The sequence below is a fragment of the Girardinichthys multiradiatus genome, chromosome 20 (assembly GCF_021462225.1).
Source record: "Girardinichthys multiradiatus isolate DD_20200921_A chromosome 20, DD_fGirMul_XY1, whole genome shotgun sequence".
Classification (NCBI taxonomy): Eukaryota; Metazoa; Chordata; class Actinopteri; order Cyprinodontiformes; family Goodeidae; genus Girardinichthys; species Girardinichthys multiradiatus.
The window spans coordinates 15616704-15640284 of record NC_061812.1 but is presented as its reverse complement, the minus strand read 5'-3'; the positions used below and the strand labels follow the sequence as shown (position 1 = coordinate 15640284).

Sequence of the window (23581 nt, the reverse complement as noted above, 5' to 3'; positions counted from 1 at the left end):
GTTTCAACTTTGAAAACAAAACTAAACATTTTTCCACTGTAAAATTACATAATATTGAACTAATCTACTGTATTTTCCAAACTCAAACCTGACAGTTATGTTTTGTAAACCTGAGCAAACCTTTCGAACTTTAGCCATGCATAAGCAAGCAATGGTTGACAGCAAAAGTAAAAAGGCTGTTGAAAGCCATGGCTTCAGTAGCTTCTGTAAAGAAATTGTTAAAATGTAACCTTTTGTAATCAAAGAACTATAGTGGATAAGATTTTGTTTTAATGTTAAGACTCACAATAAAAACACAAATTATACTGCCTGGTCTTGTTTTTTTATCTTTACATGTCAGTCAGTCATTTTCTACCGCTTATTCCATAGTGGGTTGCAGGGGAGCTGGTGCCTATCTCCAGCAGTCTATGGGCCAGAGGCGGGGTACACCCTGGACAGGTCACCAGTCCATCACAGGGCAACACACAAACAACCATGCACACACACTCATTCATACACCTAAGGGCAATTTAGAGTGACCAATTAACCTAACAGGTATGTCTTTGGTTGGACTGTGGGAGGAAGCCGGAGTACCCGGTGAGAACCCACACATGCATGGGGAGAACATGCAAGCTCCATGCAGAAAGACCCCTGGTTGGGAATTGAACCCAGGACCTTCTTGCTGCAAGGCAACAGTGCTAACAACTGCGCCACTGTGCAGCCCTCTTTAATCTTGTACGTCTGTTTGCAGTGAATGTTGTGTGAAACTGGACAATGTAAAAGTAAAAAGACAGTGAGATTATTTTCTTTCTGTAAAACAGATTTAATTTATGAAAGTCAGTGACAAATTTACATCACATAAGACACATAAACACTACAAACGGTTCGCAGAACCCTGGCTGAAAAATATCAACATCGCAAAAACTCATACTGAAGAACATTTTACCAAGAAGAAATAAATGCTCCATTTACAAAGACAAACTGAGAGATTTAGCATCTCTGACTGCTGTGCCTTTTAGTGCGACTGCATTAGCTGAATCTGTGGCGTCTCTGTGAGGGTGTCCCTGTATACGCCATATGGATCTTCTGGCCAAGACACCCAAAAGACCTCTAAGGCCTAATCCCTGCTGGCTGAGTTGGTTAGTCTGTTACCCCATTTAAAACACAGCAGAATGAAATATTCTTTCTCCATAATAAGTAAAGAGCATCAGATTGTCCTTGCATAACAGTGGTCCTCCATTATAAGCAGTGTAGTTAGTGAGAGTGGGCAGTGTTGTCTGTAATCCTGAGGGGGGGGGGGGGGGTTGTAAAAGTAGATGTTGATGCTATTTATGACAACAGAAATAAAACATTGTAAATCCAAGTATTGTGGCATTCTTTACATGTAATGTGAATGTATTTTAAATATTTATATCTGCACAGAATAATGAAAATCATGCAATGGAGAAATACAGTAAATGCTTCTTATTGCTGCTGTTTGGTTGGTGACAGATATATACAAAGTTCTATACATCAGGTTTGTTAACCTCACCTCGCCTTAATGTCTGCTGGTCATTTTTTCAACCCTCTATTATTTCAGCTCTGTTACAAGTCTGTTTGTATACATTATGTAACACTGCCATCATCATCCGGTTCATTCATAAAGCTTTGGGATTAAACAAGCTTGTTCTGTAACTTTTTCAAGATTCAGACACGCTTTCAGTAACGACCGGATACCAGATGGCTGCCGGTTAGGCAGTATTCACAATTGGCTGTGCCATTTTTAGTCCCTCCCCTTTCTGTAAAACAACAACAACTGTCAACTAGACAGAAAAGAAAAGCCATTCAGTATATTATGAAACCAAGCTCAAGAGCATTCATTTAGTGCAGACTTTGAGTTGAACATCCACTATATTATGTCAGTCTGAGCAAAGTTAGATCCAAGGAAGACTTTACTAACGTTTGAGATTGACTGTAATGTGGCAGTGTCTTCTTGTATTTTTTCTGTTTTTATTTCCTGAGCAGAGTGAGCGAGGCTGGTAAAGTTAAACCTGACTAGCCGAGCCTTTTTGGAAACAAAAGGAAGTTCAGGACTGTTTAGTGGCAGTGCATTCAGTTAAAGCTGTCAACAGTCTCACGTATGAAAACTTTAACAATGCAATTTTACTCCTGGTTGCTATTCAGAGATGCACAGAAGTATGTGAGTCATGTCCCATACTGTAACAATGAAAAATGTCTTTTGTAGGTTTGAAAAAGTTTTGGTGACATTCTGAGAAGGATGTTTGTGTCAAAGTACCATCTTTTGGGACAATCAGACAATCCGATCATACATGCACACGTGTGAAAACATCTGAAAGTACAAAACTTGAGCATAAATCCACAAAAAGACTCAGTCACACTGCAGCACATTTTCAGTCACTCACAGAACACAAGGTTCTCCGATTGTCATACAAAGTGTTGCCCTGACAATCTCTCAGTTGTAGGAGGAACATGTGTTGGAATCGCTGGAAGTGTACCAGTTAATTTCTGAAAGATATAATTATACCCCAGCCTCTTATTCATCTGTCCGTTCACTCCCTTCCATCACAGCCACCCGTCCCCCCAGCACCTGTCCCAAAGTCAGTCTGGCATCGTTGGCAGTCTTTTGGCTCGAGACTCACTGTTAGACCCACACAGCTGTGTTATAGTCAAACAAGGGTTGCCTTTTCTCCAGACCCATGCCTGGCTGCCTCCTGTTTAAATAAATTCTTGGGAATGGTTGCTGGTAAAACTGGGGGAAGGGCTGATACTGTTGCTGTTTCCTTTCTGCCTCGGCTAGATGTGGACATGGCCTGCCTTTGCCCTGCTGTCCGTTCGCCCAGAAGGGCAGATAAAAGCTGCTTTTTGAAACCTTAGGAGCCATTTTCTTGGGCCTTTTGAAGAGGTCACCCTCAGGCAGCTCAGGAGCCATCCAGCCAGGCCTCTCTTTGAGAAGCTTGTCTCTGTCGGGCCGAACGCTGCGCAAGAACTTCTTGAAAATGTTTGTGGTAAGCGAAAACTTCCTACAGATCTCCTGTGAGCGGCTGAGGCGGAGAGGGTGGGCTGGTGTGTCCGGTCTGTCCTCTCCTCCATCCACTGTCATTTCCCCTCTGCTCTTCCTCCTTGCCTCTTCTCCTCCGTCCTCTCTCTCCACCTCAGGCAGGTCAAGCCAGTTGCCAACAAGGTCTGCAAATACATTGTCCCCCAAGACCAGGGGCTGACGGTTGCGGCTACGACTCATAAGCGATGACGTCCAGTCGCTGGCATCGTCTGCGCTGTCCTGGGAGTAGTCACTGTCCAAGGAAGGCCCCTCTCTGGAGAGGCTGTTCAGGATTCCGGGCAGATCCACCACCTGTGCATGACGAGGAGCCTGGGAATGAGGTGGTGGGTTTCCAACCATTGGTCCATAAAAGTCTACCTGAGGGGCAGTATAGCCAGACCATCTCTTGGGTATTGACTCAATATTGTTTTCACTTCTTGTCCTTGTTTCACTTCTTTCACTTTCACTTTCGCTCTCACTCTCCAGACTGGAAGCTGAAGAAGAGAAGGTTCCCATGCTGCTTCTGTTTCTTGATGAGGTCTGATCCTCCCTACTTAAGGAGTTTCTGCTGTTTAAGGACAGCTTTGGACTTGGCACTGGACTAGTGCTAGGCTCCTGTGGCATGGTTTGTCTCAGGACAGACTTGTGCTCTCCACTTAGACCTGAAGCTGCTGCACCTAACAGTTGAGAAGGGGCAGTTGAAGCAGGATGTGGTATTCCCCTGTTAATTGGGCGTCCTGATATGTCTAGGCTTTCCAGCGCTGTCTGAACCTGAAGGAGCTTGAGTTCTTGGAGAGCTCCCATCATTGAATTCATCTGTGCATGGAGGCCATCTCCAGCTTCTCTCATAGAAAGCTGCAAGGAGAGAACGAGAGCAAAGAAGAAATAAGGATGAGAGGTTAAAAACAGCAAAGACCTTATTTCAGTCTTTAGTAGTTGCAGTGTATAGCTAAAGGATTCCTACCTCTTGAACTTTTTATTATTTTATAACATTACAGCCACGAACTTCAACATAAAGCAGTGCATAATACCGATTCTTGGGATCTTTTTCCCAAGACTGGACCGAAGACTGGTGCAGAGAGGTGCAACAACCCTAAAGATACAGCCAGAGCTATAATGGAATGGTTTAAATCATTGTTAGAAAGTCAAAGTTAGATTTTTATTTGTTAAGAAATTTGAAAATCATGAGTCATTTTACTTCCACTTCACTGTTATGCACTGCTTTGTGCTGCTCTATCATATAAACTCCAGATAAAAAAATGAAGCTTATGGTTGTAATGTGACAAAATCTGGAAATGTTCATGGGATGTAAATACTTTTGCAAAGTACTTTACTATCTTGCACAGCAAATACATAGGTAAGAAAGAAAGACATGCTCTTATATTCATCAATAAACAGAAGTTGTTAGACACAGTCTACAAACTCTGTAAGAAGGAAGAAAGTATATGAGGCGTATTAAAAAAAAAATAAACGTGCAGAGCTTTGACTGCTGGATCAACCCAGCGCTACTCATTTTGAGTTAAAATGTCTGGTCATGTGACCTAGTTTTAGCTGACAGTATCCCATATGGCCTGCGTATGAGAGGATCCAACCAGTGACAGCTGCAAAATAAAGCAGTTTTGTTTTGTTTTTCCTCATTCTTTTATTTTCTTCATCTTTCTTTCCTTCTCCTTCCATCTGTTTCGCCACATATTCGCTTGCTAATTTGAGCCACCTTTGTTCTCTGTAATCCAGCACTATTTATATGCTTTCATGCTTTTATCCTGCTCTCTCTCTTCCTGCTCTCATCTGCTTGTGCCATGTGACTTAGACTAACAGTCTCATCCTGAAGGCAGATAAAGAAGCCCAAAGGCAGCACCCTGGTCTGTGTCTTAACTTGCAGGCATGACATGCTGCAAACTTCTTTGGCGAATTTGAATCTCTCTTGAACTGTTGATACAACAGGTTTATCTTATTGCTGTGAACATGCTGATGCTGCCAAAAGCAACTCATGGATGACTCACCCTGCAGGAGGCCCTGCCCCATAATAAGTTGGTGGGAAGATGGAGGTAAGCATGCAAAGAATTGTAGCAACATGCTAACTGTGTGGGAAAAGTTGATGAAAAACTTGTAGATCACACCTACAAGCTGTCATCCATGTCAACTTAACTGTCAAAGTAATACAAATAAATGACAGATAACTTAAGTAAGTAGCTATTGTGAACACAAAAAGCTAAATGAAGTCTATTGTTTAGCTTAAAAAAAATACAAAAATGCTACCTTACCTCACAAAACAGAGACAGATATCCTTGTCAGCCTACACCTCTGCCAGCCCCTCAGGGTTTCTCACCATTCAAACTGATCAGTCTGCCCCCATATATATATATATCTATTTTCCCATCCAATACGGAGACCCTGTTGGGCTTTACAGCCAATCAGCTCTGCCTGTCTAGATTAAAACCCCCATACAGAGGGTGGTGGTAGCTGGGTCAGTCAGGCGGAAATGGATTGACAATGAGGTGGGATGGAAGAGCGACAGCGAGTGAGAGGGGTGGTGAGAGTCAGCCGGATGAGCAGGAACGGAGGGAGGTGGGGCTGATGGGAAAGGATACCTCACCATATGTTTGGATGTCCAAGGGAAAACTGTTGATGGATTCAATTATGGATGACGCCATTAGAACATGGGGGGGGAGTCAACAACACCAGACTGGGGTAGCTAGTTAATCTTATGGGAGCAGTGGTAGTAATGACCCCAGGGTTGAAATAAAGAAAAAAACTTTCAATAAAGAGATGGATAATTGTAAGGGAGGGGTGGTTAGTGTTACAGTTTCTAATTTAATGGAAAGATTAACATATGCACACATTTGTACAATGTAGATATGATGAAACTATAATTCTGTGTCCTACAAAAGTTCAAATATGTAGAAAATTGACCTGTCATGAGCTTGCCTCATCCATAACGTAGATTTCTTTAACGTTTTAATAAGGATTTACTGCTTTAGGGATAGCAGCAACATCTTGGCTGGTTCACTACTTTATACCTAACTTATAGATCCACAAACATGTCGTACAAACATTTAGGACTGAACCTACCTTCAATATGTTTCTCATAAGTAAAGTTCATTTTTACATAGGGTCTAGCTACAGTAATACTGTCTTGAATCATGTAGGCTCAGTAAGTTTGTAAGTCATTTTACCAGCAAGCAGACTGCAACTTTGTGGAGAGAGAACCTAGATCTCATGATATGCAGAATGTTACTTCAAAATGTATAATTAAGCCATTTGTTGATTAGTCATACTCAATAAATTACAATATTATTGAAAAGTTCATTTATTTCAGTAACTCAATTCACTAAGTAAAACTCATTATATAGAGTATTTTGAAACAAACTGATGTTATGATGATTTTTTCACTTACAGCTAATGAAAACAGACATTTAAGATGAGAATATTACATCAGACCATAAAAAAAACATGTTTAATGCAGAACTGTGGACTTAATGAAAAGTATGTTTAATACCAGCTTAAAGGTTGTTAGTTTTCTAATTTATTAGAATTCTAATTTATTGAATATGACTGTATTTCCTGCGTTTCTGAACCCTGAAGACGATCAATTTAAAAGGGTTTTGTGAAAAACCACCCAAAATATTTAAGATGGCATGTGACATGTGAGCGGGTGTATGAAACACCTCGAAGATCAGATAATAAGGCCGTTAATGCACATGCTGGGAATAAAAGCCTCTGAGCTTCCTGCTGGCTCACTGAATTAGGCAGTGAAGGTACATGTAATTGGCACAATCAGGTTGCCTCTTGTCTTTCTGCCTTGCACATATGGCTGACTTTATTAGCTGTAAATGTCTGAGTCCTGGGAGAGGCAGAGAAAGAGCAGATAATCACAGTTTACTTTACTCCACATCAAACATCAACAAGATGAAGCATAAGATGAACACAAACAGCTATGTTCAGTTGAATCGGTCGAGGCAGAAACGGGGCTTTGGTAAAGTTTGTACGGGGATCGGCGGAGGAATTACTGCACCCTGAGCTGCCATTGAAACCACTTCAGTTTATCAAATCTGTTTAGGATATATTATCTCTAAATCCAGCTGTTCTTATGCAGTCTAAAATAACCACACCTGTTTAAATGTGCAAAGTGAAACACCACCATACAGGCATAGCATTATCCCCAAATTGCCGGCATTGCCTACAAAAACACAGCATTGTGTACCAGCATTTCTATTCTCAGGTAATATTAATGATTCATACTGAACTCTGGGGAACAAATGGAAACCTAAGCCCCATTATGCCGACTAACTCTGGGCGCTCCTTCGCTGCCATTTCAGAGCCGACCTTTCTGGCCCAAATATGTCAGACCTTTCAACCTGCATTCTGATATTTGCTCAAGAGGCTAAAAATGCAACATTAGAATAATATCCTGCAGCTGTTTCTAGTTTCGGCTCACAGACATTTTAAGAAGCCCTTATGATTACAATGTGTGAATGAATCAGCTATGGGGCCTATTAGAGACAAGACATAGAAGACCTGACAGGAGCTAGAGAAGTTGCTGTATTAAATAAGAAGCGAAAATCTGTCCAAGCTTATTAAATAAGAGAAGTGGAATGAAATTGGGCTGCAGGATATCTCAACCAGAAATTGCTGCATCATTAAGACAGTCTTGCAAAGTTTAGTTAAGCCTTCTTTATGAACATAAGCCTCCAAGTATTTTGGTGATTTAATCCATCAAGCATATATTTCCATGAGAAGATCTTTTTTTTAGAAGCCCAGTCAAGCCAGTCAACCCCCACTTTTTTCTTCTGGCTGTAGTGGAGTCGGCCAAGCGCACATAATTGTCAATCAAGAGCAGAATTCTTCAGCGTTTAAGGACAAAGACTGCCTGAGTCAAATTAGTGCAGAATGAAAACTTATTAAGAACTTCCGAGCCATTTTATTTAAGAACATAGCTTTGTTTTATAGGTATGAAGATAGCATATCTGTACAGATACATTGAGAACCTATTCATGAATACAGGAAGCATAAATAAAGCACTGAGCTCACATATCAAAACATGCCCAGGCTTGTTCCATTTCAATGAACTCAGTGTCTTTAAGTAGTGTGATTGCATGTAAATTCACTGATATAGCAGTCCTCAAACATTTTGTAAAAAATAAACAAATATAGTAACAGAATTGCTGTTTTTGGCTTTAAAATACAGGCTTTTCATTGTTGTTGTCTGCTAGAGGGTGAGTAAACACTAAGGTCAAGGATTTCAGCCCCACATAGGTCTCCCTGTTTAGAAGGAGATGACCAGCAGTAGCACCATACCTCCACATTCAACCAAAATTAAAAATGAATGGTGAGACTGTGTGGGTCAAAGACAGGAATGGACTGTCTGTCCGGGGGACACAGAGAAGGTCTCTGTGACTGTGGACGGCCCTGAGGTCATAATGAAGCACAGTAGCAGAGCTGAACGGCATGAAATTAAATACATTACTGTGTAAGGGAATGCCTCTTTGGTGATAAAGGGTTTTGCCTCTGGTCAAAATGCCCTCAGGGTCATCATTCAGGAGAGAAACAAACATAAATCATGTTAAGCAGCAGAACATGGGACACAAACTTGCATGATGTCCTAACAGTTAGGATCAGACGGTATTGTTTTGTCTTGGATTATTTGCTGTAAGTGAGTATTGAACAAAAGCATTTTTATTTAAGTCATTGAGCTTTGATCATATTTATGATTAGGGACAGATTAGTATTTCTTTTAGTTTTAACCCCACAGATGCTCGATTAGACTGAGATCTGGGGAATTCAAACATCTCAGACTTGTCACCGTGCTCTTCAAACCATCCCTAAAGTGCGGTTGGCACAATTATCAAACTGTGATGCAACGTGCATTCTGACATGTTTTTTTTCCTTCTTTTTAATCAAAGCCAGCACTAATTCTTTAGCAGTTTAAACTATACTAACTAATCTGCAGCCCATTGAATCTTCCCATTCATCAAAGAGCCTTGGTGTTGCTGGTTCTCCACTGCTCCTTCCTTGGGACAGTTTTGATACATACTGACCATCCAGACCAGGAACACTCAAAACAGTTGCAGTTTTGGAGAAGCTCTGCAGTTATCTATTCATCCTATAGTTTGGCTCCTGTCAGGATCCTTATGCTTTCTCATTTTCCTTCTTCAAACACATCAACTATGAGGACAAAATGTTAACTTAGTGTCCAATGTGTCTAACCTACTAACAGGTACATAATCATAGAGACAGCTGTAGCCTGAGCTGATATTTAGTTTGCTCTCATTCATTTACCTGATATAAACATATTAGTTGCAGCTAAGTATCACATAGAGAACAATAGAGGAAAATCAGAATAGCTCTGAAAGTGAAACTTCATGTAATCTTAGCAGAAGTGGCTATTGTTAACCTTTTTCAGAGCCAGGACACCTCCATTCTACCTGGGTAGAAGCTACAGCATTAAAGCTACCAAAGGGAGACTGAAAAGTCATAACAACTATCCCTTTAAAATAAATCAGTTCAGACCCAATCTAAAATTGCATCTAGGAACTGCCGCCCAGCACACATACCCTTTGACGGTGTTTTCAGAAACAGGGAGGTGGTTTAATGACTTGTTTCCTGCAAGAGTTCGTTTATAGCATCAGAAGTGATGCTGCTGCTGTGGGAGGTTGGCGATGATTAGGATCCATATCGTCCTCTTGGGCAGATGATATGTGGGGAGGAGGGATAGAATTGGAATCTATCTGTGTCTCCTAGGCTGCAAATCTTCACCAAAAGCAACAGTCGCTAAATAGAGGTTTGGTGGCGCAGCAGTTGACGTCAGCGATGTGTGTGTGGGCTATGAGAGCGCTTGTCCAACTCCTGGGCCCCCCTCTCACCTTAAAAGGAGTGTAAAATCACAGAAACACCTTCTGAAGAGCATGGAGGTGACTGCTGATGACTTTCAGGATGAACAGCTTCACTTTTCTAGCATTCCAATTGTTTTGAAGTTATTGCTACTGTTCAGTTACCGAATGGGCCAGCATACAAAAACATATATTTAAAAATATACAATGCAATTCGAAGTTTGTTGTATAGTATAATGATATGAATGAGTTTGTAACAGTGGTATAAAATGAGGGTATAAAGGGCCAGTTCAGGATTGTTTGGATGGGTTACTCCTAAAAGGTTATAAAAAGTCAACATGTTACCTAAAGCAGATAGCATTATTAGTGTCTTTTTGAAATAAAATTATTAGTTGGATTTGCAAGATGAAACCAAGAGGTCAAGGCCAAAGAGGCATTCGACTATTTTAAAACTACCGTCTCAATGCAAACGCTACCAGACAAACCTTTGAACCATCGTCATGTTTTCATTGTGGCACTTATTTACAGTAGCTAAAAATGTTTCACTTTTGGAAATGAAGGTGAGAATTGGTGTGCCGACAGTGATGTTCCTGAGTGAAACATGTACTATAGAAATCGTAAAGCATTTCAGATCAGAGTAGAAAATTAGCGCAGTAAAAAAAGCAGAAAACAAATGTTCATTACGCTGCTATTTTAGTTTGCAACACTGCTTTACTTTTATAGCAGACATTTAATGAACGGCACCTATATCTTATCCAGTGTAAATAATCTTTATCAATCTTCTGTGGACTCTGGAGTGATAAATGCTCTGAAGAGAGGGCATCCTGCTGATCCTTTCACTGTCTTCACCATTCTCTGCAGGCATTTATGGTCTGCTGTGGTAGTTCTGCTGTGCTGGACTGTAAAGCAGCTGGTCAAGATGCTCTCAACAATGCAGCTGAAGAAGTCTCTGGGGATCTTTGGAAACAGCAAACTTCCTCAGTGTCCTCAGAGGAAGTTTGAGCTGTTGCTGAGCCTTCTTAACTAGTTGGTTGGTGTTGAGTATTCAAGTGAGATCCTCACTGATGTGGACACCTAGATACTTGAAACTGCTCACCCTCTCTGCCTTCAGCTGCTGGATAAACAGTGGCTCATGAAAAATCCCCTTCCTCATTTCCACTATCATTTCCTTTGTCTTGTCAGTGTTTTGGGTGAGGTTGTTGTCCTCACACAAGGACACCAGACTGGCCACCTTTCTCCTGTAGGCTTCATCCCCACCAGTGATATGTTCTATCACTACAGTGTCATCTGCGAACTTCAGGATGATGATATCCTAGAAGGTGGCAGTCATCCACTCAAAGAAACGTTACAAGTTCTCTATGGCTCATTTGAATGTGCAGTCAGTAGGAAGTAGGCATCCTGCAGTGTTGTATACAGTAGAAACACTAAGAAATTATTGGTGTTTACTGCAGGTTGCTAATAAGGCTGACAGTGTATTTGAAGCATGTAAAGTTTTAAATTAATCTGGACTGTGTTTGATTATCTTCGGTTTAAAATTTAAAATATGTAAACAGGTCAAACCTGAACTAGATGCTACACTGATGAGATTATTTTAAATACAATCTAAGATTTATGGAAGTTTCATTGTCTCTGTGAGGAAACAAAGACAGAGCAATTTCAATGCTTGGTAGCACTAGGACCACCAAAAACAAGTGTAAAACACTCCAAATATTTTGTGGTTCCCTTTGAACCACTAAAAATGTAGTCAGTCCATGACTTTACTGTTTTAGTTGGTTGTTTCCATTCTTATTTATTGCTTTGTTTAGCAACATGAATGTTTTCCCCCAGAAATCTCAGTTAAACCCAGCTGTATCACAGAGCGGACAAAGATCAGGGAGAAGATTAAGCTTCTACATTCCCAGAGGAGATATTGAAGATAAAAAAGAGCTAAAGCAGTTGTAAATATTGGGCTTATTTTATCTGCATATCAGACACACCGCTTCAAACAAGTTCAAATATTTCTTCATGTTCAGTGCTTTTTCTCTAATTTTGGTTGCTTTATTTAATCATGCAGTGCTTCTTACTTAATAGCCGGACAATTTTAGATTTTTTTGTAGGCCAGTATTAAGCAGTATTGCAATGCAAAATGTAGTCTGAAGACCTAAAAGCACAATGAATACTCTACTGAACCTCAATGACATCAAAAGCCACAATAAATAACCCCCGTAAATAAGAGAAGGATGAACTGGACTTAATTATGCACCATGTGTGGTCACAGCAGCAGTATAATTACCCACTCAACTCCCTCAAGAAAAAACACTGAACTGTGGCACATCATGGGTATGGCCATTCAAGGCTGAGAGTCGTGAAAAAAACAGGTTATGTACGCTGGCCCGCAGTGATAAACAAGCTTTGTTACAGGCTTGTGGCTCTGTCTGAAATACAATGATCACCCAGGCAAACCGTGCAGCTGCCACCGAGCGCTGGGCCAATTTTAGCCGAGGGGAAGGAAAGGCAGAAGAGGAGGCACGCGGGAGGAACAAAACAAACAGGCTTAGAGTTAAACCACTACCTTGCTTTGTGAACTATATTCTGATTCAACGCCCAAAAGGTAACAAAGAAGGTGAAACTTTCCAGAAGGTTCAACAGGTTTGCTGCTGGTGTTTCACCTAGATTTAAAGACTTCATGCTCGTTGGTTTTGGTGTTAAATTCCAAAATGACAGCTGGGTTTGAAATTCCCCTCAGGTATGAGAAGAGAAAAAAGAGGATCATAAATATAAACCTGCCACAGCAGTCCTGATTATGAAAAGCTCTGATCTGTGTTTTGGTATCTGAAATAACGTTGTTAGGCAGGAGTGAAACCCACATTTAGATAACACGAGTCAGTCAATATTTCATTGTTTGTATTTTCATCTTTAAGTAGACAGGAAAAGCTTATGCTTTATTTTTTTAAGGATTCTTTGTCTGCTATAAGAATCATGATTCATGCATGAGTTTAAAAACCTTTCATTGTTGTCTGCACAACATATAAAAGCCTGGGTAAAAGCACAAAGGGATGTTGACAGACAGTTTCTGAAGCAGATAGACGAAAAACGATGACACATTCCTGACTAGTAAAAGGATCTGTAAGCTGCAGGTTGCTGGTGGCTTGATTGAGCCAAGAAGTTGGGAATAAATAGCCAAGACCCTGTCGCATTAGGATCACTTTGAGGACGACCCGACTCTGACCTGCACAGGCTGATACCGCCAACCCTTAATGACCTTAAGGTTTTTGAATGGTGCTTCTATGTAATGATAAGGCTCTGAGTTTCAAGAGTTTAAGGTTATTAATTAGGTGAGGACTTTAAATGCCATCCACACATTTCTACCTTGTATTTGAAACTGCCGATTTAACTATGTTGACTTTCCAGTTTGGTAGTACGGATCAATGTTGAGCTGCTCAATTATGGAAAATAATTATAATTACTTTGGTTGATACTGAATTTATTTAATATGATTACTAATTGAGTTTAGAAACAATGCATAAAACCTAAAGTTTCATAATAGTTTTAATAACAGTGAGAATGAAATTATGTGTCTGTTTAGAACCAAAATTGAAAAACAAATTTCATCAATTTAAAGTCCTATATCAATAATTTTACAAGGTATTTGTTCATCTTTGTATATCGTTGACACTTCAGCTGCACACAGTATGCCTAAGGAGAACTCCTGCAGAGTCTCAATTCAATCTAGTGGCTTCCTTATACCTTTTTACCAATCAGCATTACATGATCACCTGAAATTGACTGCATGGTACTATGATGTGGTCTGAAATGGACTGAACACACTTTGATCTGAATCTACTTTTTTTCTGTCTTATGCAGTTATTTATTATTATTTGAAATGTCTTGCACTTAGGAGAGTACTGTGTCCCAATTTAGTTGTGCTTGTGCTCTTTCGCCTGTTCAGTGACAATAAAATTCTTCTGACATATATTTGGATTTGGATTGGTTTAGAAAAACTGGTCTAATTTTAACGGAATTTGGACAAGACTCCATTGGAAAAGAAAATGGTAATGAACTGCACCTGTTTTCTTTTAAAGTACCTTGAGATAACATTCCATGTGAAAGACTGCTATACAGATAGACTAAACTGAATTAAAACAAAATTCTTCAAACCCAACACACTTTTGTGCTCATACATTTTTGAACAGGTGGACTACCAAATAAGGAGATCCTCTTGTTTTAAACAGATGTAAAAAGCCCTGGAAGGTTAAGAGTGATGTGCAGATAGTTACAGCTTAAAAATAAAAACCTTGCCTTGAGATTATTGCACCAGTTTCTTTGTGGATTCTATTTAATGTTTGCTGGATGGATATATCACTCCCTGGTGCTAACTGCTGACAGTATCTTATACCCTGCCAGCATCAAATGGAGAGTATAAAGAAAGAATGAGTAATGTGTTGAAAACTACATGACCACTCACTCTGATCAATATGGGGGTTCTTTAAATTGTGCAACGACCGTATTGAAAAATAAACGGTATTGGTTTCCTCAGAATCCCAGATGATGGTGCTGTAATGCAGTGCAAACAAATAAAGCTGCATTGAAGAACCAGAAAGTAATCAAGCTGAGATTAATCTCAGTTACTGGCAATTATTGCTGTTTATTTTATGGAAAACAGAAACGCTCTCATTCCTGATACTCAGGAACCAGCATGTTTTAGATGTGTTCCTGCACAAATGAATGAATGACCTCTTCACGTAAAGCATGGAACCTTCCAAAACATGCAGGGCAGTGGATCCAAACGCATCAGGATTGGGTAACACAAGTTTAATTTTCCAAAAATGTGCAAAATGAATGGTATTATCCTTTAACATTATACCATACCACATTGACGCAATGATTCATTAGGCATGTGAGCTGTAAGTCTGTTATCAGATGTTTTTGATGCCTAGAGCATGATTTCCATCTCTTTCGACTGCAGTCGCTGTGGAGAGTCCACTGCCAAGCTTGGCATGGACACCCCTTATTTTCTGAACAACAGATTGCACCCCCCATGGTCTCCTTACAGGGGGACACTGCCTCGGTTTTTAACCAGCATCTGCTCTCTGTTCTTTTCGTTTGATACTCTGCATGGCACAACGCTTTTTTCCATACTGTTACCAAACTGGGATGCGGCAGCATTGACACAACACGTTGTTCTGGCATCATTGGCACTTCAAGTGCCACTTCACAGAAGTGGGACTAATTTGGAGCCGCCAGTCAAGAAGATTAAACTTCAAAAAACACATAACCATCCAAGGATTTTCAGCGGGCTGGTGGCCGGCCCGAGAGGAGAAAGAGAAAAAGAAAAAATCAGTATCGACTTTGAAGTTCATTCCAAGTGAAATCTGTGCCAGTTAATGCTCCTTTGAATCTGGCTCCACAGAACGTCCCTGCCAGATGATTCTGAACGTAAGAGTTCTCCTCACAGATTTTCATATCAAAAAGAGGAAAGCACTGGCAAAACTCGAGCTGAGATCAAACACGTCCGGTTATCAGTGGACAGATGTTAACATACTGAATAATGGAGTCTAACAAATTCAAGTCAGGACATGAGGTTGTGATAAAACCTAATGTGACTGCCAATTTTACTCACACCTCTGAGCTCACAGGAATCAATCACATTTATTACAACACGTGAGAGCAGTGTGAAGCATATTTAAAATGTTCAAGAATTTACAAACCCTTGCATAGTAAAAAAAAGACTCCTGCTGATGGGTGAGAAGGGGAAACCTTGAGCTCATTAGGGCTTGAAACATCTGCCCCAGATGTGCAGACAATAAGCAGGAACGTGTGCACATGTCTCTGATGTTCTCACTGCCTTAAGCATGCAGAATAATACCTCTTATATAGCTTACATGCAGTAGTTATGCAATGTCAGGTAAAAACAGCAACCAAACGAACATTAGGGTTTCATATACAGAACTGTTTCAGGACACAGTCTGCAATAAAGCAACATATTTAATCTAGCAAGTTATGGTCTTAATGACGATTTATTGGGTTGAGTGTTTTTTTAAATTACTTGTATATTAAAACAGCTCAGTTGTGAAAAAAACAAAACAAAAAACAAACCGAAGGAGAATATCAGATGTGTATAAACCAGAACCTACCAGTTCTTGCTTCAGTCTTCTCAGACACGAATCCATGTTTCTGGATTCCGGTTTGGAGATCTGCTCTTGCATTTGACTTTTTCTAATTTAAATAATACAACTCAGATAAAATGCTTCACCAGTCGCCGCACGAACATCACTGTGAATCTTTTTCTACTGTGTAGGAATTTTTTTAATCAGCAACGAACTGTTTGGAATAAAAAAAAAAAAAAAAATGCGCAGATCCTGCTTAGGAATGCGCGTAATGAGGCGATGGCCGCTGATGACGAAGATGTGTTTACTCCAAAAAATGATAATGATAGTGTTATGGCTGCGAGGGTCCGTTCCTCCTGAGCTGCTGGATAACTGATGGTCTCCCTCTGTCCGTCTGTCTGCGTGTGTCTGCTGTTTCTCCTCCTCTCATATTTTACCATTCAAGACAGCCGCTTACGTTCCCCGTCCAGTTTCCTCCAATGAGCGAGCCTCTCAGAGCAGAGCGAATCTCGTTCAAACTAGGATAAAGCAGAAAATCCATCATTTTATTATGGACGAGCAGACATGTCCGCTTCAGCTTATAAAGATGTTAGGGAGCTATAAAGCGGAAAATCAAAACATATATAAAATATACTCTATAATATAAAATATTTGAATCAAATATGATCAACAAATTATACATTTACAGATTCTGCTGACTCTAAAGGTGCAGGAAGTTAAAGGAGGATGTCTCCACAATAAGTGTGTCATAAAGGGGAGCCTATAGGGGTATTTTCCCGGCCACCTTCTCTGCAGACGCTAAATGGAAACAGCTGATCCAGGAGCTTTTGTCTCACTGGCTTGGATTTGACATGTTATTGGCGTCGGGGAAGGAAGAATTATATATGCAGGGCAGGAAATCTAGACGCTGTTTGCTCTCAGTCAGTACAAAAGATTGCACATGCAGCACATTAATTCGTCCCTTATAAACATCTCAAGGAATGTTATAGAAGCTGCCATGTCAGATTTACCCTGAAAAATGTGTTTTGCTGAAAGAAAAAGCAGGAATCTGGTTAAATAATCCTACCAGGTAAAAGACAGCACCATCCAAACATAATCAAACCGGCTTTTCTCATGTTGTTGTGTTACAACCACCAATGTCAATGTATTTTATTTGGACAGACTAATACAGACTAGAGCAAAATTGTGAAGTAAAACAAAAAATGCACAGAAGTTACCCACCTAGCTGACAGATTTCACCTTTAATCTCAGTATAACTCAAGCTGTTCTGAGAAGGTCTCAGGGGTTTGTTTGAGAACATTAGTGACCAAACAGCATCATGAAGGCCAACAATCACTGCAGACAGGCCAGGAATTAAATTATGGAAACGTTTAAAGCTTCAAACATCTCATGGAGTTCTGTTCAGTTCACCATCTGAAAATGGAAAAAGTATGACTCGACTCCAACCCTTCCAAAACATGGCTGTCCACATTAACTGGTCGGGCTAAGAGGCCCGCAGGCACCGTGGGAGAGCAGCAGAGATCCTCAGTTCAGGTGGGATTAATTTGATGATGTGACAGCTTTTGTTGGTGCAAATATCTTCCTCTCTTTGGAAGTCCATACTTCTGGAGTCCATTGAAGAGTGGCAAGATGAAAACAGTTGTTAAAGGAAAGCCATAAGAAAGCCCATTTGAAGTTTAAAAGATGTAATTTATGAGACAGAGAATGCAAGTGGAAGAAAGCGCTCTGGACAGATCAGACCTGTATTGAACTTCTAAATGTGCAATAGAAACCCAATGCACCACATCACCCTGGAAACAGGATCACTATGGTACAACATGGTAGTTGTTGCATCATGTTGAGGATATGCTTTTCTTCAGCAGAGACAGAGAAGATGGTCAAAGCTTACTGGAAGATGGATGGAGCTAAATACAGGACAATCCTGGAAAAAAAAATGTTGGCAGCAGCAAAGATCAAAGGATACTTATGTTTTAGCAAATATCATTCATAGTCCAGACCTAAATCCAATTGGGAATTAGTGGAAGGATTTGAAAATGTTTATTACAGGTAGTCATCATGTGACTGAGCTTGTAAAGAAGGGTGGGTAAAAATGTCAATTTCTAGTTGTGTAAAACTGGGAGAGACATACTTTAAAAGGCTTGCACTGTAATTGCACCAAAATGGGGTTTAATATAAATGCATGCCACACTTTTCAGATATATCTAGAAGTTTTTTATTGTAATGTGACAAATTGTAAAAACAAAATACAGGGTATGATTATATTAGCAAAGCACTATATTCATACTAAAATATTATATAGAGATTGTTGTCCTTAATTCAGTCAATTACTCCTTATCATCATTTAGTTCTGCAAAATAATTCACTCCTAGCTCCATGGTGTCTCCATTTTTTGTCATCTCATAGTAAAGTGTTGCATTAGGTTTCACAGGTAAATGAAGCACATCATTATGAGAGATACCTTCAACTGATGGTCAAATACTTGGTCCCTGACCTGTATTTTGTTATCTGGAAGTTTTCAAATTCAGCCCAATGTTTCGGAAGTGTTCCAGATGGACAGAGTGATGGAGACATCCTGAATCTTAATGTGCAGATGGGACATGAATAAATCAACTCAATAAACATCTGAAGGTCTTGAAACTGAAATCGTTCTATGCATGAAACCCTGTCCCCGTAATTTTCTTTGCATCTTAGCGACTCCTTATATGCAAATACTGTTTTACTGATATTTATCCACTCCAAAATGATAAATAAACAGATAAAGTAAGAAAAATGCTCTTTTCTACAGTATAAACAAGAAAATGACCACCCTTTGCAGAGAGTGGCCTGGAAAACAAGGAGCCCTCATTAGAGAAACATAAAAATAAATTATAGAGAAAAAAGGCATACACCATGCAGGTGAATAGAAAGAGATTGTGTGATCAGCACAGAGCCTATTTTCTGCAAAGCTGCAGGAAAGCACAGCATTTTCCAAAAACAGGAAGCAATTTTTTCACTTTATTTATTCTAACTTTGAACCCAACTCCTACAGGAAATATTACAAGAGAAAGACATTAACAATGTTAACAGCATAAATCAGATAACATCTCTTTAGATTTAAACAACTTTCTTCGAAACAACAGATTTCCTCATTTCCCTGAGCTGGGGTCAAAAATAGACTCGTTTTAATAAAAAAAATAGAAAAGGGGTTGAACAATGAAAGCTGTTTATTTGGGCAAAGGCCTTAAACTATGAATGCTCAGGTAATGTTCAACTTCTTTTGTTGTTGCTATTTAGTTGAACATCACAGAAACCTGCAGCATTTGTTATTTCTTGCTGATGAGAAATCTTTTCTCCTGTTTGCCGATTGAATTTTGGTTAAATCACCCACACACACTGATAAATGTTTATAGTATAAATCTCTAAATAAATAGTTGTGACTGTTCCAGTCCAAACTAAATGCTCAAAGGCATAAACCCCTTCAGTTTAAAGCATCATAAATGAGGTTTAGTGTTCTCTTTAATTAAAACTGAGTTGGTGACAGTTCCACTATGATTCACAAAATAGATTTAGCCTAAGTGTGACCCCAACCTGCAGCTGTTTCTTGTCCAGGATCCCTCCTCTACACTTCCTCCCAGCCGTCAGCATGAGCACCTCCCCGTATCAGGAAACATCTATCCGGATCGCTCAGCTCTAAAAGCAGGACAGAGCAAACTGCAGCAGCAACTGTCTGACTAGAGATGACTTTATAATCCTTTAAGTGATTCATTCAGAGGTATTTTATGTTCAGGCCAAAACTTAGCTAAGCTTTGCAGTAAAACAATTCTGTTGCTGGTACATTCTTTAAATCGTGCATACCTTTGTACACTGACGGAGATCCTGTGTGTAAACAAAAATAATGCAACATATCTCTGCTGATAGAAAACTAAACTAGTTTAAAACCTGCTAATATTGTTTTAAGTATAAACTAATGTGAAACATTTGGCCAGGTATTAACTCTGAATAAATTTAGCAAAAAAACAAAAAAAACAAACAACAAACGAACAATCCCTGTATGCTGACAAAGATCCCTAATTTAATTTCAAAGTCTAAAATTATGATGTAAAATAACAGCCTTGCCCCCAATTAATAACAGCTGGAAATAAAAAGAAATTAGCTTAAAAAAATATTTTATCTCAGCATGTACAGCTGGTTATTCTGTGTTGTGTCATTTGTTTTCACTTTACCAGTGAGATCAGCTTAACAGGATGATGCCCGATCATACTTAGTATGATACTTATGAGTATCAGACACCGTAATGTCTGACAGGATGTAAAATAACTGGCAGAAAAGCACAACAGAAATTCCACTGCCACGTAATCCACCAATTGCTATGTAAAAGAAGAAGAAAAAAGGTAATGTTTTTGAAAATTATGTGTAATGTAACTAGTCAGTTTAAATGTGTGTGAATGAGATAACTGACTCCAATTAAGGCCAGCCCACTGCATGTCCACAGTATGCATGGTTCTTTCTACCAGAGCTGCTATGGTGGTGCCATCTAAAGGTTTACTTTCCTTATTACAGATCTCGAATTAAACACATTTTAAAATTTTTCCTAGTGTGAACTTACTCGTTAATTTTATATTCAATCTTTGAACCTGGTTACATGTCGTCCCCAGTCATTTCACACTTGTAGAAGGACCATTTCCAAAGGATCATGTCTTTGTCTAAGTGTTCCAGATCATCAAACAAATTTAAAAGAAACACAAGACACAAAATGCAGTTTATAAATGAAGACTTTTATTATTATGGGAGAAAAAAACTGCAAAGCTTCATGGCCCTGTGTGAAAAGGTGATTGCCCCCTAAACCTGATGACTGATTGGGCCACCCTTAGGAGCAACAACTGCAATTAAGCATCTATGGTAACTTGCAATGAGGGTTTTTCCAGCACTATGGAGGAATTTGGGCCCACTCCTCTTTGCAGAATTGTTGTAATGCAGGAACATTAGTGGGTTTTCAAACACGAATGGCATTTTTAATTTTTTCAACAAGAAGTGGGTGTGTAAGGAAAGGTATAGAGAATGTGAAAAAACACGACATCCAGGGGTCATTTACATCAAATAACAAAAATTAAGTTGATTATAATTAATACGCTTTGATTGGCTTTTGACTTTTGAACTAGGCTGTAATTAGAAATAATTTTTCAAAACCAAGTTTGAAACCACAAGGAGAGTCCCCCATTTGAAACTGTTTGCTGGTTTTCCTTTGAAAGTACATCCCCCCCCCCCACACACACCTTCAATTCCTTCTTCAATCGAGTATGCATACACACGTTACATAAAGGGTCTTTTACAAAACAATATGGGAGTATATAGTCCAAGCAGAAGATGAACATTCAAAATAACCTGACTCTCAGTTGTTCATTACAATTTTCTCCTTGTTTTCAATCTCTTTGTACTGCGTCATTTTTAGAACTCCCATATAAAGAGATAGATAATAATAGAAAAACAGAAAACAAGAAGAGACCTAATCAAAGGAAGGATGTCTTGAATTATTATATAATTTCCATTACTTCCAAATGTCTTCACACTGGGATTACTGGAGTCTCACTGAGAAAGTGATTCTTTCTATCACAAATATATCATAAATTATATCACACCATACTTGGAATGTCAGGTTTAAGCTATTTTCTTGTGATTGCTTTTCTTGCAGCTAAACTCAATATTCCAAGTAAATATTTAGTTTTAGAACTTACAGTAGGTGAGTATTTTAACCCAAAATGGAGTTGTTCCATGTTATATGTAAAATCTATTCCAAGTATAATCACTAGCTCTGTAAAGATCTTCTGCCAGAAAGTTCTTATTTATAACTCCAAAACAAGTGATAAGGATTTTCTTTCTGGGAACAACACAACCTCCAATATCCAGGAGAATCCCTGTGTGGACTTTGCTGTAATAAAATACCTAATTAGACATTTCCACCCAAATGTTCTCCATAGGTTCGAGCATGATATCCTCCACTGAAACTAACAAAGCTTCTTCCAGGTGTCTTCTAAAAAACAGTTGTTGGATTCCCTATCCCCTTTATATTTTACATAATTATTTATTTATTGTTTTTATCTCTTGAAGTCCCCTATAGAGTTTAGAGATCACCATATATCTGGAGTCTTTCTTGTAGGCACTAATAAATGTTTTTAATAGACCATTTTCAAATGCTTTTTGATTTTTTGGCTTAGAACTATTTAGGTAATGTCGTACCCGTGGAAATAAAGCACTATTTTTGAGACCGTGCTGTCTTTTTAACATCTGAAAAGTCTTTAGTGTAGTCTGATTAAAAATGTACAATATGAGGATAAACCCAAGTCAGGCCACCTGCTATAATTGGCATACATGTTATTTGGGGCAAAATCCAAATCAAAACAGCACTATTTCATGAAATTTACTTCCTCTATCATATCACTTTGAGTTATAACATTCAACTATATTTTTAGTGATGAGTTGATCCACTTATTGCCTGTTTCCATTAGCTTTTTGATTAATATTTTTGTCTCCTAATCTTGCTTGAAATGGCACCTTCTCAGATATGTTTTTTTCAGTTTCCTTCCATCTTGCTTCATAATCAGGGGAACTCCAACAAAACGTGGTCCTTAACTGGGCTGCTATAGAGTAATATTTAAAACAGAGAAGTGCCAATCCCTGTCCTTTGCCAATTGAAGAGTTTGGAATCTTATCCTTGGGTTTTTCCAAATATTCTGTGATATCAGTTTATCCTATTCATTAAATTGCTCATCATTAATATCAATTGGAAGGGTCTGGAATAAATACAGAATTCTTGGCATGTTCATTTTTACCGATTTAATTCAGGATTCAAAACTTAATATTGGAATCAGATATTTTCCTTTAATTGCATATTTAGTTAATCAACATTTAGGTTATATAATTGTGATCTTTTGGGATGTTCACTCCCAAATATTTTATGTGCTCTGATCTCCAATTAAGTCGGGTTTTGGACATTATGTTCTGACTAGGCATTTTTAGGTCATGCCACAGCCTGTCAATGGGATTCAGGTCAGGGCTTTGACTAGCTACTTTGCTCTTGTTTTTCTTAAGCCATTCAGAGGTGGACTTGCTGGTGTGTTGTGTATCATTGTCTTGCTGTAGATCCCAAGTTTGTTTCAGCTTGGGGCCACAAACAGATGGCTGAACATTCACCTTCAGGTAGACAGCAGAATTCATGGTTCCATTTATCACAGCAAGTCGTCTAAGTCCTGAAGCAGCAAACAGCCCCAGACCATCACACTACTACCACCATATTTCACTGTTAGTACGATGTTTTTTTTCTGAAATGCGGTGTTTCTCATATGCCAGATGTAATGGGACACTCATGTACCAAAAGTTCAAGTTTTGCCTCATTAGTCCACAGAGTTTTTTCCCAAAAGTCTTGGTGATCACCAAGATGTTTCCTGGAAAAATTGAGACAAGCCTTAATGTTTTTTTTGCTCAGCAATGGTTTCCGTCTTGAAACTCTGACATGCAGGCCATTTTTGCCAAGTCTCTTTCTTCTAGTCGAGCTCTGACCTTAACGTCAGGGAAGTGAAGCCTGCAGTTTATTGGATGTTGTTTTGTGGTCTTTTGTGTCCGAATCTCAGTTGTTCCTGAAGTTCTTTGGATCTCGGCATGATGTCTAGCTTTTG

The 23581-nt window shown here is 39.1% G+C and overlaps 1 protein-coding gene across 2 annotated transcripts; it reads right to left on the bottom strand.

The window, feature by feature from the left end:
• Window positions 1–781: 781 nt before the first annotated feature.
• On the bottom strand, window positions 782–16398 carry inka2 (inka box actin regulator 2). 2 transcript variants are annotated; one of them, XM_047346342.1, is made up of 2 exons: window positions 15960–16398; window positions 782–3871 (listed from the first exon to the last, which is right to left on the bottom strand). In XM_047346342.1, exons 1-2 carry the CDS (start codon window positions 16029–16031, stop codon window positions 2621–2623), a joined length of 1323 nt encoding a protein of 440 aa, XP_047202298.1. In that variant the 5' UTR covers window positions 16032–16398; the 3' UTR covers window positions 782–2620. The 2 variants fall into 2 exon arrangements, with proteins under 2 accessions (XP_047202298.1, XP_047202299.1); XM_047346343.1 differs by lacking the exon at window positions 15960–16398 and adding an exon at window positions 5281–5668.
• Window positions 16399–23581: the final 7183 nt, after the last annotated feature.